This window comes from Cervus canadensis, chromosome 9 (assembly GCF_019320065.1).
Source record: "Cervus canadensis isolate Bull #8, Minnesota chromosome 9, ASM1932006v1, whole genome shotgun sequence".
Classification (NCBI taxonomy): Eukaryota; Metazoa; Chordata; class Mammalia; order Artiodactyla; family Cervidae; genus Cervus; species Cervus canadensis.
The window spans coordinates 32,869,151-32,884,930 of NC_057394.1; the positions used below are offsets into that span (position 1 = coordinate 32,869,151).

The window sequence follows — 15,780 nt, forward strand, 5'->3', positions numbered from 1 at the left end:
AAGAGTGAGTTGTAAAATGTCTAAATTTGGACTTTGGCAGAAGGTAGGAAGATAGAAGTACTATTCTTTGAACATACGTACTGAATGTAAGTGAGGGCCATCTCAGCAGTCAGGGTATGGAAGAAAAAGCAGCCAGGAAGTACTTTTCAAAATGCTTGTGGAGTTTTTTTTTATTGACCTTTTTGAGATCCATGACAGCTTGGAACTTGCTGGACACTTTTATATTTGCTATAATTGGGTTTGATCTTAACTGAAAATTGTTTTGTGTGTAGTTTGCTTGATAATACCCCTGATTAAAAATGCTATTACTTATAAATTGTGATAATTAGTACACTTCTTACTTCTTCACCAGTGTGATTGGTTCTAGGGGAAAAGGTAGACTGTGTTATCTATTCTGAAACAGACAAGTACACCAATAGTAACATTTTAACAGTGATAGAAATGTGTAATTCAGGAAAAATATGTAAAATGTTTCTACTTAGTAGAATTTAGTTGTTCTTTATCTTTCCCAAAGGCTCAAACCTTACTCACCAGTGTTCAGAAGAGGGAGTTCTATGGCTTTTGAAAAACATCTAGAGGATCCATTTTGGGTGTTATTTTCCCCCCCCCAAAATTTTTTTTTCAGATTATATACTGAATTATTTTAAATTCAGTTAAAGTAGGGGAGGGAGTGCAATGATGGTGAAAGCTTTTGTATCTTATTCCTAAAAAATGACCCACTTAGGTTATATGGTTCAGTGCCTTTGTTTTAAAAATGAGAAAGCAGAAGCCTAGAGAAATAAAATGCTAACCCAGGATTACATAATAAATGAATAAAGTAAGATAACACTAGAAGTCTGAAAACCTCTGGGTTTTTGGAGTTCAGTGCTTTTCAATACCAGATTGCTTCAAGGAAAAGCTGACAGTTTGGCTTAGAAGAGAACATAGATTTGAAAGGGAATAGGGCTTAAAATATAGTAACTAAATTTTAACATCTTTTCAAAGGGAGTGGTAATAATAAGCATCTTATAATTTCACATTTTTATTCTGTTTTTTTCATTAGTAGTGCATTTGCTTTGGTGTTTGCAGGTTGTTTTCTCGTTTGTAGTCATATTTATTTGTAATTACTTCTAATGTGCTGTTCTCTCAGATAAGGAAACTGAAGCTTAGTTTTTTCGCTGTGAGATTTGTGAGGTGGAAAGTATCCCCTTTTTAATGAAAAAAATTTCAGCATGATTTGATAGCAATATTAGAAAACTGTTGTGGCCATATTAGAAAACACCTAGAAGTCTATCATAAGCTACACAGTATAAGCCAGACTTTTTTTTTTTAACATATGAGGGAGCAGGTAGTAAGAATTTAACTGAAAATAGAATGACAGAATTAGGTTTTTCAGATTTCTAGTCTTAGTGCTATTTCTTTTGGATAATTCTGCCCCTTCTTAGTCAAGGGAGAAAATGTTCCTTAGCCTCTGCTAGTAACTGAAGGGATGAAATGCTTCAGATCTGTTTTGTAACTAGGTAAATGGGAACCCACATGTAAGTAACTAAAGGAGTGGCCCTTGGAAGCCAGAGCCCTTTCCCAGAGAATTTGATTCTTCCTCAGCTGTGAATTGGAATGTAAAAAACATTTAAGAAATAATGGAAGGGAGGTGGGAGGAGGGATCGGGATGGGGAATACATGTAACTCCATGGCTGATTCATGTCAATGTATGACAAAACCCACTGCAATGTTGTCAAGTAATTAGCCTCCAACTAATAAAAATAAATGAAAAGAAAAAGAAATAATGGAGTTTTGTTGAGGGCTGCCATATCAGCATTTCACCTGCAGTCTGCTTCTCCTTTGAGAGAGAATTCTGTAACATGATTGTATAACCATACCTGTGTATGCTTAATTTGCTATTTGGGCTACTGCTTTTTGCCCTGAACAGTATGAAGTCTGACTCTTGGGGAGTTTGAAGACTGTCTTTGAATTAGGCACTTAATACTTGATGAATAACTTCTGAAGCAGTGATTCTCAACTGTGTGACTCCTGGGATTTCCTGAGACCCTTTCGTGGAGTCTGTGAGGTCCCCGCTTTTCCAACTGTATGCCAGTTGAGGATGTATTTTCTTCATATATTTCAACCAAAACAGTGTATTAAGACAGATTAAATGTAAAAGGTAAAAGAACCTGTCTATAATTTAAGCCAGGCATCAGTGGTATTTGCCCCCCAAAAAGAAACATTATCAGTTTTACCGAAGTTTTATTTTCTTGTGGGAATAAAAAGTATAGGGTACAGGTTTCCCCTGATTTCTGAAAACAGAGTGTTCCTGTGAAACTTTTTTTAAGCCAAAATGTCATAAAGTGAGGAAGTCATTACTTTAGGACACATCTTGTTAATGGGTGCACAAAATAAGTTGGGATAAAGCATAGATACTCACGGACACAGTTCAGAGCTATGGTGGCCTGATGCTGAGATACCTAGTGTAGTTCTGGGAAAGGATCTTAGCAGTGCCAGTCTTGTCTGCTCATGATAATAGCTACTTCTCTTCAACTTGCTAGAAAACAAATGCTGGAGACTGCTTTTCATCTTTTCTCATAAAAGTGAAAATCCTTTCCAAATTTCTTGTGGTTATTAGCAGTATAGCTCTTCTGTAAAAGTTTCACAAAGTCACATAAAGCAAATTTTCAAAAAGCAAGGGATACGTGTGTTAATTTAAGGTTATTCAATTAGTCATTGAGCTCTGTGCATCCCTGCCCTGCTTTGGTGATATAGCTCAAATTAGAGAAGGTCAGTCATTTCCCAGAACAAATATGGTAATGCTGTTGGAGAGAGGGGAGGCTGCTCTAGCTGTCAAAATAATGTAAGTTCAGAACTGCTCAGGGCCATTTTTGTTGCCACATGGAGAACGCCTGCCTCAGAGTGAAGAAAATTCAAAGGAAACAGAATGGAAAGGGAAGGTCCTGGTAACAGCACTTGAACTCCTGGATCCAGCTGTGCCTACACTTGGACTTCCCATTTGTTTATATCCATAGGTTCCTCTTGTTTACTCTTCCTGCCTCCTCCCAAGTATTTATGTTAAATTGTAATGGGTTTATTTAGTTATTTTAAGCTAAATAATGTAGAATTTTCTCAGTTTTAAATTTTATTATGATAAATAATGGCATATATAATCATTTTAAATAAAAACTCTTCTGGGTTCTCTCTAATTTGTAAAGCATAAAAGGGATTCTGAGACCAAAAATTCGAGAACCAGTGCTCTCAAGGTAAGGAGGCAAACCTGCCATTTCTTGAGGGTAATATAAAAGAATGAAGGAACTAACTAAGTAGTTTTCAGCATTATAATTGCATGTTTTGTGGTAAGTTTTTACCAGTGATAAGAAGTAGTACGTGTGTTGGTCATGGATGGATCATATTTAGATACGCTTGCTGTGATGTTCATTTTATTTTGTAGAATGAAGTGGGCATGTAATAATTCTAAATGAGTAACCTTTTCTGTAACTAATTACTACGTACAAATAATCTATTTTCCCTCTTTATTTGAATTGGATGAAGCTGTATAATAAACTATGTTGATCGAATTTTTCAATGTATATAGTCTGTTGCAGTGGAATTTGGGTTTTTAAAAGAGTAATTCGAAGTACAGAGTATAATTGCATGACTTTGATGCAAATTAGATATTTTTCTTGACTATAAAGTGAAAATTTGGTAGGAACAGACGTGGGTGTATATCCGTGTTCTAAAGTTACTGAGTTAACATATTTAAATTTAATTTTTAATTCCCACTGCCACCTCCAGTTCCTCCTTCTCAAGATTACTGAAAATGGAAGCTTGGGTTACATTTCATCAGTTATCTTCCACTGAATTTCTAAAGCCTCCAAGAAACTTGAAGAAAACGAAACCAACCACTCTTTGAAATATTGTACTGCAGTACAGTATTTTTTCACTTTACTGTCTCATTATTTTGAAAGTATTAAATAAAAAGTAAAAACTAATGTGATGAGGATGTTAGGATCCGTTAAACCTTTCTATCAGGGCTCTTTTTTAAATGCATAGTTGATTTACAGTGTTGTGTGTTGTGCCAGTCTCTGCTGTATAGCAGAGATTCATGTTTTTTGAAGTCTTTCTGAAGAAAATTAAGTTCTTTTGGGAGATTTTATTAAAAATTTGATATTCCGCATTGCTTTGGCTTTTCTAGCTTATTTAGTGCATGCGTTCCCCTGCCCAGATACAGCTGGAGGAGAATGAGCCTCTTAGATGTTCACCCCATGCTTTTCAGGGGCATTATTATTAGTTGTATCCTTCAGTTCAGTTCAGTTCAGTTGCTCAGTCGTGTCCGACTCTTTGTGACCCCATAAACCGTAGCACGCCAGGCCTCCGTGTCCACCACCACCTTAACAGTATATTCAGAGATTGCTAAAGTTTTATTTTTATGCGTTTAAAATCATTGATTTGAATGACTTCATAGTGATCCGATGTTAATTTTAAATCCTTACAAAAGTGAGAGATCCAAATGTTTGTGAATGCTCACTTTGCTCCATCTCACTGGACTCCTGTCCCCTATGTGTCAAGTACATGCCCACCTGAGGTCTTTTCTGTTGGGTTCCTTCTTTTTTCTAGAAGGACCTTTTTCTAGAAAGCCAAAAAAGCTTGCTTGTATTACGTTCTGTTCCCTATCTAACTTCAGATCCCTGTTTAAATATCCTTCCCTGATTGTCTGAGCTAGGATCTACTCATTCATTCCTTCTCCTTCGCTTTTCTTTCTCTTTTCCCCCTTCACTCCTTTTCTGTACTTTATTCCCTTATTGTTGTTTAGTCACTAAGTCGTGTCTGACTCTTTGCGACCCCATGGACTATGCTGCCAGGCCCCTCTGTCCATGGGATTTTCCAGGCTGAAATACTGAAATGGGTTGCCATATCCTTTTCCTGCATTGACAGGTGGATTCTTTACCTCTGAGCTAGCAGGGAGGCCCTGTATTCCTTTACCTTGGCATTTTTTCTCTTCAGAACTCTTGTCTGTGTGAGAATGCCTTGTACATATGTATGGTCTGTCTCCTACCTACATCCCCAGTGAAATAAATTCTGTAAGGATAGGGACTTTATTGTTTTCAAATTTGTATCCCCAGGATTCTAGAACAGTACCTGGAATTTTAGGTGCTTATTAAATGTTTGAAAGGTGAATGTGCTGTTAGAAGATAATCTATAAACTAAAGTTTTATTCTCAGAAATTTATGAAAATGGAAAAGAAAGGGCCCTGACAAATGAGCTAATGATCTAGTGAAATTTGTACGTATATTCTTTTTTCTCTTTCTTTCAGTATCGTCTCAGGTACTGTGTTAGGTACAGAGGCTACATATACGAGTAAGAAGTTGTATTTTTGGATTTTATTTTTGATGAAACTATTTTATAGTTTATATTTTATCAGTATACTATAAAGTTGCTACTCATTTTTATAGATTTGAAAAGAGTGCTGTATTATTTTTTTATATATCTACACAATACCCCATGAACAAATTAAACCTAAGGATTACACTCTTTGAGGATTCTAAGGGATTTACTATCTAATTTAGTACTTGTCTGCCAGGGGCTGTTGAACTTATGCTTGAAATCTTTCTAATGATAGAGAATTCACTTTCTTTCAGGCAGTTTATTCAGCCTTTGGGAGGCCTCTGATTATTAAAAAATTCCATCTCTATTTTAAACCAGAATCTCTTGCTTCCACTTACTGGTTCTAATTATATCCCACAGAGTATGTATTGAATAAGTGTGATCCTTCTTTCTTGTGATAGCCCTTCAATTATTTGAAAACCTACCAAGTTCACTCTGACATTTCAGTTTTCCAGGCCAAGAATCCTAGCAAGCTCTCTGATGATGATATGCATTTCCATTCTGGTCACTTTCTAAGAGTGTTTGGGTTTGTTTATACATTGATAAAAGGTGGCACCTAGAAGTGAAAGCGGTGGCGCTCCCTGCTGCACACCAGAGCGACACCGGTTCCTCTCGAGTTCTCCGTTCTCTGTTTATCTTGATGATCTGTTTTCCTTCATTTCACATGTTATCTCATTTGGCTTTTATAAATTAAAATATGTGGTTGCTTCCCCTTCATCTCACACTCCTCAGTGCTATTTTGTAGTTTCTTGTTTTGTGTTTTCTTGCTCCCCTCCCCCTCTCCCCTCCCTGACTCCCTTCCCCACAATAGACACACAGAAGGGTAATTGAAGTTGGAGCTGGTCAGAATTACTCTTTATTGGCAGATTATGTTTTTGCTGGTCTTAGAAGTACTTATGAAACTTCGTGGAAATTCAGCCTGTTTTCTAAGTAGAAATGAATTTTATCACAGTTTCAGTATTATTGCTTTGTCCTTAACATTTTCAGAATGTGATTATTTTTTTCTCTTTCCTTGATCTGAATGATTTCAGCCCCACTTTTCTTTCACGTGCTTCCAGAATGCTAGTAGTATAGCAGAGGGTAAAGCCTGGCTCTGAGGAGATAAAGTGTCATTCAAATCACAAACCTTTTGTCAGTAGCAGCAACTGGTAAAGTACCTCATGAACAGTCTTTGCTTACCATGTTTTTAAAAATAACTGACCCCTTACTATCAGAATATAGTTTTCTTTTGATTCATAATTTAAATATTTTTACTTCATTAATTTTGCATAGTAGGTTATTATTGCTCTATGCTCAGATGAAGTAGCAGTGGTACTTTTAATTAAGACAAATAGTAAAAAGAGCACATTGTTTGCCTTTTGTCCCTGACCCATGACATTCTGTATATTAAACTTCTGTATTCAGATTATTTTTTACTTAGCTGTAATTTGTAAGTACATACCTTCTTTTGTTTTCAAAAGTATTGAAATAAAAATGAAATGGCTTCCTATAGGACTTAAGAAAAATTACCTCCCAGATACATATTTCCTGCTTTGCTGTTAAATGTGAAATTGTAAACCTTACTTCTACTATGTAATTTGTAGTCTAACATTTTAAAAAGTAATCTGCCTTTCAGACCGTTTTAAGTATTTTGCATTTTTTTTGTATGGTTGTTGATTCATTATGATTGTTGTGACTTCTTAGTCTTGATTTGAATTGCTTTTAATAAGAGATTTTGAGCAAAGATTCAGCAATTCTATCTTGTTGTTTTATAAAACTGCAGTGTAGACCATAATTTAAAAATATCTTTCTCCACAGTTTTAGCTGCTAACATTTTAATTCACTATTAAAGTGTCCTGTTTAAAAAATAATGGAGGGAATGGAATAGATTTGATGTTTGGCTAAGAGAAATATGAAGTGACAGTTATTAGAAAGGTCATTATTAAACTAAAAATTCGTCACAGCTATCAATCCAATACTCAGTCAAATTATAGCATTTGGACTCAGTGTAGACAGACTGAATTTTTCATTAACAACAGTTGCAATAAAACAGTATAAGATAGTGATAGTATTTTATATATATATGTATGTATTTTACCACAGTGATTTCTGGTAAACTAAAGTGTATTTAGCTTAATGCCTTGTTAGGTTAAGCTTTAGTTGACGGTGCTTATTCAGGTTACCTAACATGATTAAGTATCGTTTCATCATCTCTCATGCAGTTACCAGATTGCCAGTATAAGTGTGTCTGTAGGTACAGCTTGAGGTTATTGTCCCATTTCTTCATGCTTATTTCATCATAGATTTAAGTACTTTCATGCTCATTATGGTAAACATGAAAAAATAACTTACCACAAGTCATTTTGTCTGCATTTTTAAAATGGTTGGTTTAAATAAGTATATTAAAATAAATTTCAAAGAGAAAGTGCTTAAAAATCTGATGTACCATTGAAATGAATTTTTTTTCTTTCTATTTAGGATGTAATTCACTTCGAGTCTTTGTGAATAAATGGAAGTAGGTCTGAGGAAAGTGGATTTGTGATTACTAACAGACACCCGGAAACTTAGCTTGGTAGCACAGCAGACATGAATCACCTCATGACACGTCTCATTCCTGGGGGTCAGAAGTTTGGAGCAGGTTGGCTGTGTAGTCTCTCAAGAGATTGTGGTCAAGTTCTTGGTCAGTGCTGCAGTCTTTTCAAGGTTCACTGGGGCTGTAGAATCAGCTTCCATGTTCATTAATATGTGGCTACTGGCGAGAGACCTTAGTCCACCCTGGGAGGGCCCTCATTTCGTAGCCACATGGTACTCCCCATAAGGCTGCTTGAGTATCCTTGAAGCATAGCAGCTGATTTCTCTAGAATAAATGATTCCAGAAAAAGAACAAAGAGTATGCCATTGTGTCTTTTATGACCTCGATGGTATCTGACCTCAGAAGTCAGATACTGTCACTTCTGCCATACTCTGATTGTTTAGAAGCAAGGCACTAAATTGGGTCTACTCTGAAAGAGTGGGGAATTTGGCTCTGCCTTTTGAAGGGAAGACTGAAGACTTTGAAGACAGTCACCAGAGCCATGTACTGTAGGGAATCTTCACAGCATATGATAAATGTACTGGTTCCTTAACAGAGCAGTTCTCAATTCTGATACTGTATCAGACTTACCTGTGCAGCTTTTATAAGATAAATGAAGCAAAATGCAGATGGTTACCTATTAGACCTGTTGATTCACGTGCAGTCAGATTTTCCGTAAGTGTTACTACTGTGCAATCAGAGTTGTCCACTGCCTTTAAGATGTGCTTTTTGTTTCAGTGATGTGTTACTGCTGTACTTCTGTAGAATTGTTACATTCCAGGTGTGTATAGGAATTAAGACTTTTTGGTATATGTATTATAGCATAGTTTTCTAGCTTTAATGTATATAGGTTCCTTATTAATACTCTTAGTTTTTGAACTTTTAGTAGAACTTGTGGAATTATATTTTGTGTTTATTATTGTTAGAGTTAAGATTGCTAACAATTTTACAGTAAAGAGCAATAAAAAGGAAGGATGTCATGTATTGTGCTGTTCATTCGCTTAGTTGGATCCGACTCTTTGTGACCCCACGGATTGTAGCACACCAGGCTTCCCTTCCCTGTCCTTCACCATCTCCCGGAGCTTGCTCAAACTCATGTCCTTTGAGTCAGTGATGCCATCCAACCATCTCATCCTTTTTCGTCCCCTTGTCCTCCCGCCTTCAATCTTTCCCAGCATCAGGGTCTTTTCTAATGAATCATGTTTTTCCTCAAATGAACTAAGTTATCCTACCTCTCCCCCTTGTTTGTAGTCACTGTCTCTCCCTACTGTGATTCCCTAATGTATTTGTCCTTTTTTTAAAGCCATGATTGGTGAGTCTTTTTGTGTCATCTGTCCTTTGAAAATCCAATTTACTGAACATTGTTTATATTGCTGGCGTGAAATTAACTCAAGCTAGGAAGTTAAATCTAACCTGGGGGTGGAGTGGGTTCTGAGTTGGGTTTTTGCCAAGTTGGTGGCAGTAGAAAGTGAGGCAAATGGGGCTGAGGAATTCAGAGGTTTATGGAAATAATGGACTCTGAGGGGAAGAGCACAGGGGGAAATGAATTAGAGGAGCTATGTCTTGGACAGCTGCTAAGTGTATAGGGACGCATTGTAGGGTCTTTTGCTAGGATGGCTAAGAAGTAAATTGGTGGCTGTAACTAGATGTTTGTAGCAGTAAGTCATTGGAGGTCTGGTGTTTGGGTGGATCACTATAAGAAACAATGCGGTTGGGGTCTGCAGTGTTGAGAGAGTGGACTTTAGAGTAAGAAGTTCAGGTTTAAATCTTGGTTCTGTTACTAACATGTAGTCTGAAGTAGTTTGCCTAGTTTTTTTTCTGAGCCTCGGTTTCATCAGTAAAATGAGAGCTAAATACAGAGTGTAAAGTATGGAACACAGTTCATGGCTCAAATGAGGGTTCGGTAAATGTTAGTGCTTAGCTGTTGCTATGATTTTATTTACCCTAACTTGGAAAATGATCGTTAATTAAATAGGTAACAGCTTTAGCTTAGTTGAAAAACCATTATCTGCTTTTTAAAAATTCAATGGGCATGGTTTGGGCATCAAAGTTTCCCTCCTGACCCTGTTTCATTTTCACTGACTTGCTACTCTCCATCCCCATCAACAGGCAAGCATAGTTTATACTTACACATATTCCGTTATTCAGACATAAGCCACTCCAAGTATAAAATCTCCTTTTCTCCCCACACATGGTAATATACTAGACAGATGTTTTCTGTCTCGCCTTTTAAACGTAACAAACTGATAGGGAAGTTTTTCCGTGACGAAAACTCCCCCATTCTTTTTTGTCCTTTTGTTGTATGCCATTCTCTTGTGTAGATTTAGTATATTTTCTTTTTCCAGTCCTCTGTAAACGGACAGTTGCAGATTTTTATTTTATAATCAGTGTGACACTGAATACCTTGTACACAAGTCATTTTGAACATGTAAGTATATCTGTAAAGTTTATTCACTGAAATAGAATTGCTGGATCAGTTGCATTTGTGACCTTGATATGCCATACCCTAGTATCTGCTGAGTTCCTCTCAGCAGCCATAATGTATGAAAACTGGTTGTTTTCCCCTTAGTCTTGCCTCTAGGATATATTTTCATATATTTAGGTTTTCTCAACTTTGTAACAGAAAAATGATATTTCATTATAGTTTAAGTTTGAATTTCTCTTATGGATGAATGAGGTTGTATTTTTACTCATTTAAGAATTGTTTTTTTTTTTCTGTTTAGTATTTTGTTTGACTTTTTAAGGCTTCTTTATACTCCTAAGTTTTGTTTTTATTTGTATTAATATAATCAAAGTACTCTTTTGCAATGCAATTCAGAAAGTGTTCATTACTCCAGAGTTATAAGATAACTTTTTCTTGTTTTCTTCTAATACTTGTAATGGTTTCATGTTTTTACTGTGGTATATGGGATAAATTATGGGTCCAACTTAATTTTTTAGAAAGATAACTGCCAAGTTTTCTCAGTGGCATTTATTTTGTAGTTCATTTCTTCTTCCTTGATTTGGATATCATCTTTGTAAAATCTGTATTTCTATATGTATTTGGGTCTGTTTCTAAACTTTCTTTTGTTTCATATATTTTGTTGTATGTTTTCAAGTTTCCCTTTATTGTCCTCTTTTTCAGATACTGTCTGACAATTATTTACCTTGTTTGGGGGAGAATAGCCTCTTGGTATTTTTATTGGTAGCACATTGCTTATTAGTTTTTGATGTTTTGGTATTGTCCATAATTTGTTGTCACTTCTTTTTTTTTAAATAATAGAACTTTCTGAATCTTTAGTACATGATTTAGTATATGTTTGGTAGGATACTGAATGATGACTATATGTACCGTGTAAAGTATGAGGGAGAAAAACTTCTAGGTCGTCATTGCTTTCTGTGAATTAGATGATGCTTACTTGTTTAACTATCATGCTGACTTAGTTTGTAATTGGAATTTATAGAGTGTGCAGTTGTTTGTGGCTAAATTTCCTTCATCATTGCTCTTTTCTTCAGCTGTGATGCAGATCCATCAGCCCTGGCAAAGTATGTTCTCGCTTTGGTAAAGAAAGACAAAAGTGAAAAAGAGTTAAAGGCATTATGTATTGATCAACTGGATGTATTTCTTCAAAAAGGTAAGATCTTTGGTTTCAAAATATTGCTTTGATAACTTACTTAAAACAAGATTCAGAGAGTATTAAAGGAGTTTGGTAAGAGACAGGCTGTAACTAATAAAGTTGAACAGATAGTATAATTACTGGTTATATTCATGGCTTATTTATAATGGAAATCTTTTTTTTTTTTCTGTTAACGTCCTGTGCTCATTCTTAAAGAATGCTGATATTTTTCCTTAAAAGTTAAGAAAATGACTGAAAGATAGTACTGTTTAGGAACCTACTACTGATGTTGTCTAGCACAGTGCTTCTCAACTTTTTTCACTTTGCCAGCAACTAGGTAATGATGATATTTCTGTTTGGCACACCAGGCAGGCTACATGGAGACCAGTGATGGCTGGTGGGGACTGACCCACAGGCTCTGCCATTCATTCTAGCCCTCAGTATCCTGAGAGTTGACTGAATTCGTATTACCATGGGACTTGTACCATAACACACTGGTTGGAAAGCTGTCAGTCTTAGTATGGTTTTTAGATTTGTAAAAATCAAGATATATTTCATCATACTGAAGTCTGATGTGAAGGAGTGGAGAATAACTAGAAAATATGTTTTAATCTGTGCTGGGTTTTGTTTTATTGTTAGAGACACAGATATTTGTGGAAAAACTTTTTGATGCTGTGAATACAAAGAGTTATCTACCTCCTCCAGAGCAGCCATCATCAGGAAGCTTAAAGGTAGAATTTTTTCAGCACCAAGAAAAAGATATAAAAAAAGAAGAGGTAAGAATTTGTGTTAAACTTTCGTGTTCTTTAAAAACATATTTGGAGTAGTTAAATTGAGTTTTATTTTTTGTATCTGTGTTGTAGTCCTCAGGACCATCTCTAGGTTTGATTAACAGGACTCAGGATATAGTCATTGTCATGGCTATGATATCTTACAGTGAAAGGATACAAAGCAAGATCTGCAAAGGAAAAAAAGTGTAGCATGCAAAGTCTGGGGTAGGAACAAGTTTGCAGAGGTTTCTTCCAGTGGAGTCAAAGAGGATGCACTTAATGCGTAGTGACAACACGTGTGAGCCAGGGAAGCCCCGTAGAGACACAGTGCCCAGGGTTTTTATTTAGGACTGGTTACATGGGCACCTTCAGCCTAGGATTTACCAAACTTCCAAACTCTGAGGAGAAAAGCAGATGTTTAGCACAAACCACATTGTTTATCCAGACAGTTCAGGCTTCAGTTCAGTTCAGTCGCTCAGTTGTATCCAACTCTTTGCGACCCCATGAACTGCAGCACACTAGGCTTCCCTGTCCATCACCAACTCGGAGCTTACTCAGACTCATGTCCATTGAGTCAGTGATGCCATCCAACCATCTCATCCTCTGGCGTCCCCTTCTCCTCCTACCTTTAATCTTTCCCAGCATCAGGGTCTTTTCAAATGAGTCAGTTCTTTCATCAGGTGGCCAAAGTATTGGAGTTTCAGCTTCAATATCAGTCCTTCCAACGAGTATTCAGGACTGATTTCCTTCAGGATGGACTGGTTGGATCTCCTTGCAGTCCAAGGGACTCTCAAGAGTCTTCTCCAACACGACAGTTCAAAAGCATCAATTCTTTGGTGCTCAGTTTTCTTTATAGTCCAACTCTCACATCCATACATGACCACTGGAAAAACCATAACTTTGACTAGACGAACCTTTGTTGGCAAAGTAATATCTCTGCTTTTTAATATGCTGCCTAGGTTGGTCATAACTTTTCTTCCAAGGAGCAAGCATCTTTTAATTTCATGGCTGCAGTCACCATCTGCAGTTCAGGCATGGTGAACTATTATCATTAGGGTATGATGGGAACCTTCCAGAAGTCATAGTTTGCAGATGTCAACCGAGGGCTTCCCTTGTCAGCAGCCCTGTCTGTTTATTTCTTTGGCTGCACTGGGTGTTCTGTTGCTTTACATGGGTTTTCTTTAGTTGCGACAAGCACAGGCTACTCTTGGTTGCGGTGCCAGGCTTCTCATTCTGGTGGCTTCTCTTGTTGCAGAGCATTGGCCCTAAGCATATGGCCTTCAGTAGTTGTGGCACACAGGCTCAGTCGTTGTCACTCGTGGGCTCTAGAGCTCAAGCTCAGTAGTTGGGGCGCATGGGCTTAGCTGCTTTGTACCAAGTGGAATCTTCCTGGATCAGGAATCAAACGCATATTCCCTGCTCTAGCAGGTGAATTCTTATCCACTGCACCATTAGGGAAGTCTCCAGCAGCCCTTTCAAAGATAACAGTCACAGGTGTGCTTTGAACTCTTTTGTGCATATCATCTTACAGGTATGGGCTCCTATTATCTGTGTTCTAGGAATATAACCAGACTGTCAGTAGATCTGCTTGTTTCTGCCTTACATGCATTTTGCAAGGTACTATTTTTAAGGTAGTCAAATAAAAGGGCCTTCACAAGGCAATAGAAGTGACTTATGCTTTAAGAGTTTTTGAAGTTTTTACCTTTTGTACAAGTTTACCACTCTTGTCTAATAATCATATACTAATTCAGATTTCCTTAGTTTGATGTTAAATATTGTAATTTTAAAAATAATTGTTGACAGACTATAATATAATATGTCCATGGTTAGTCTAGTTTTAGGTCAAACAAATCTTGGTTAAATTTTTGCCTTTCCCAGCCACTGTTTTGTGACCTTGAAATTACTACTTTTCCAACCCTTACTCAGCTGTGAAATGGAAATATTATAGGGTTATTGTGAGGAATAGTAAAATAAGGTCTGTGAACACTTGGCAGAATATGTGGCTCAAACTAGGTTCTCAATAAATGATAGTTGCAATTATTGTTGAGGGATTGTTAAGTGGTGGGTGATGTGGTTTAATTGTGACCCTTGGTTCTTTCACCTGATACTCTGGTTTTTTTTCCAGATTATATAAGTAATATATGTTTATTATGTAGTAATATATTTGCTATGTATTATGTAATAATTCTCAAATGTATCTTTATTTCTATGTCTGAAAGCATTTACACACATGTATGTAGTTTCTCACACACATACATAAAACACCCTCATTACTTTTATCTTCTGGGGAAGACCAGAAATTATTATAACTTCATGCTTTGTACCTAATAGTACAGGGGTTCTAGAACGTTAGTGAGGAAGAATGGGATATTGGGTATTGTCTTGGCAACTGTTTATGCAACATAGAGATATACAATAATTCATTTAAATTTTACCCGTTGATGAATTAATGTTGAAACTTTAGTCTTACATCTGTTGTTACAATAATATTTCACCACAGTTGTTTTGACCAGTTGTGAAGGATATTTATCCCTCATCTTTTAGAACTGAAATGTCAGATGGCAGTCTGTGTTTTAAATGCTGTGGGTGTTTTAAAAGTTCCCAGTTGGGCATGTACCATGGAATATGGCAATCTGTCAACATAGATTACTTACAAGAGTGCATGGAAGCAAATAGAAGGGAAAAAGTGCAACAGGAGGTTTTGGTTTTGTTTTCCAAGTGGAGGGTGGAAATGGATAGGAAGTGTTGAACAAAGTACTTAAAAGCAAGAAAAAAAAAAAGCAAATTGTTAAAAGAAAACTTTTAAGCATTGTTTCTCAGAGTTTGGTCTGTTGATAGGATTTCCATTTACTTTCTCATTCAGGGGCACTTGACAGTGAGAGGCTTTTACCCAAAGGGATGCTGAAATAACTGGCATAAACCTGGACATGTTTATGCTATTTCATTTATTTATTTGTTTTTATGCTGTCTTGTAGACTTATCTGCATCAGAATATCTTAGGGTTTTTATTAAAAATCTTGAGCCTTATCATATTTATAGATGCTCATGTTTAATATTTTCTCAGTTTGTCTATCCTCTAAATAAATCCTTTTTTTCTCTAATACCTCTTAATGTCCTGTGGAACCCGTTTTTTGGGCAGCATGGAAAACTGGTTTAGGGAAAGCAGCACTGATCATGGAAATGTGTTTAAGGACTGCTTTCTATTAATTGTATAATATGGATTGTAGGAAGAGGACTATACAGCTGTCATACTGCTATGAGAAACTAGAGAACTATTTTCACTTGTTTATTTTCACATGTATTATTTTCTCAAGCGTTTTCTTTTTCTGTGACTTGGTTAATTCTACTGCATTCTCCTTTAAAACCCCTGATGTGTTGGTGCCAGACCAAATTCATGAGAAGGAATAAAATTGGCTTTCCAGTAATTATGTTAAAATTAGGACGTGTGTGCATGCTTAGTCGCTTTAGTCATGTCTGACACTTTGTGACCCTGTAGACCTTAGTCTGCGAGGCT

The 15,780-nt window shown here is 36.5% G+C and overlaps 1 protein-coding gene across 16 annotated transcripts in view; it reads left to right on the plus strand.

The window, feature by feature from the left end:
* Positions 1-15,780, plus strand: part of RBM26 (RNA binding motif protein 26) — a 79,748-nt gene that overhangs the window by 15,124 nt on the left and 48,844 nt on the right. For all 16 annotated transcript variants that reach the window (XM_043477386.1, XM_043477387.1, XM_043477392.1 and 13 more), the window contains exons 2-3: positions 11,396-11,514; positions 12,136-12,272. In XM_043477386.1, the coding sequence (XP_043333321.1) occupies positions 11,396-11,514; positions 12,136-12,272 (256 nt within the window). The remainder of the gene's footprint in view (positions 1-11,395; positions 11,515-12,135; positions 12,273-15,780) is intronic.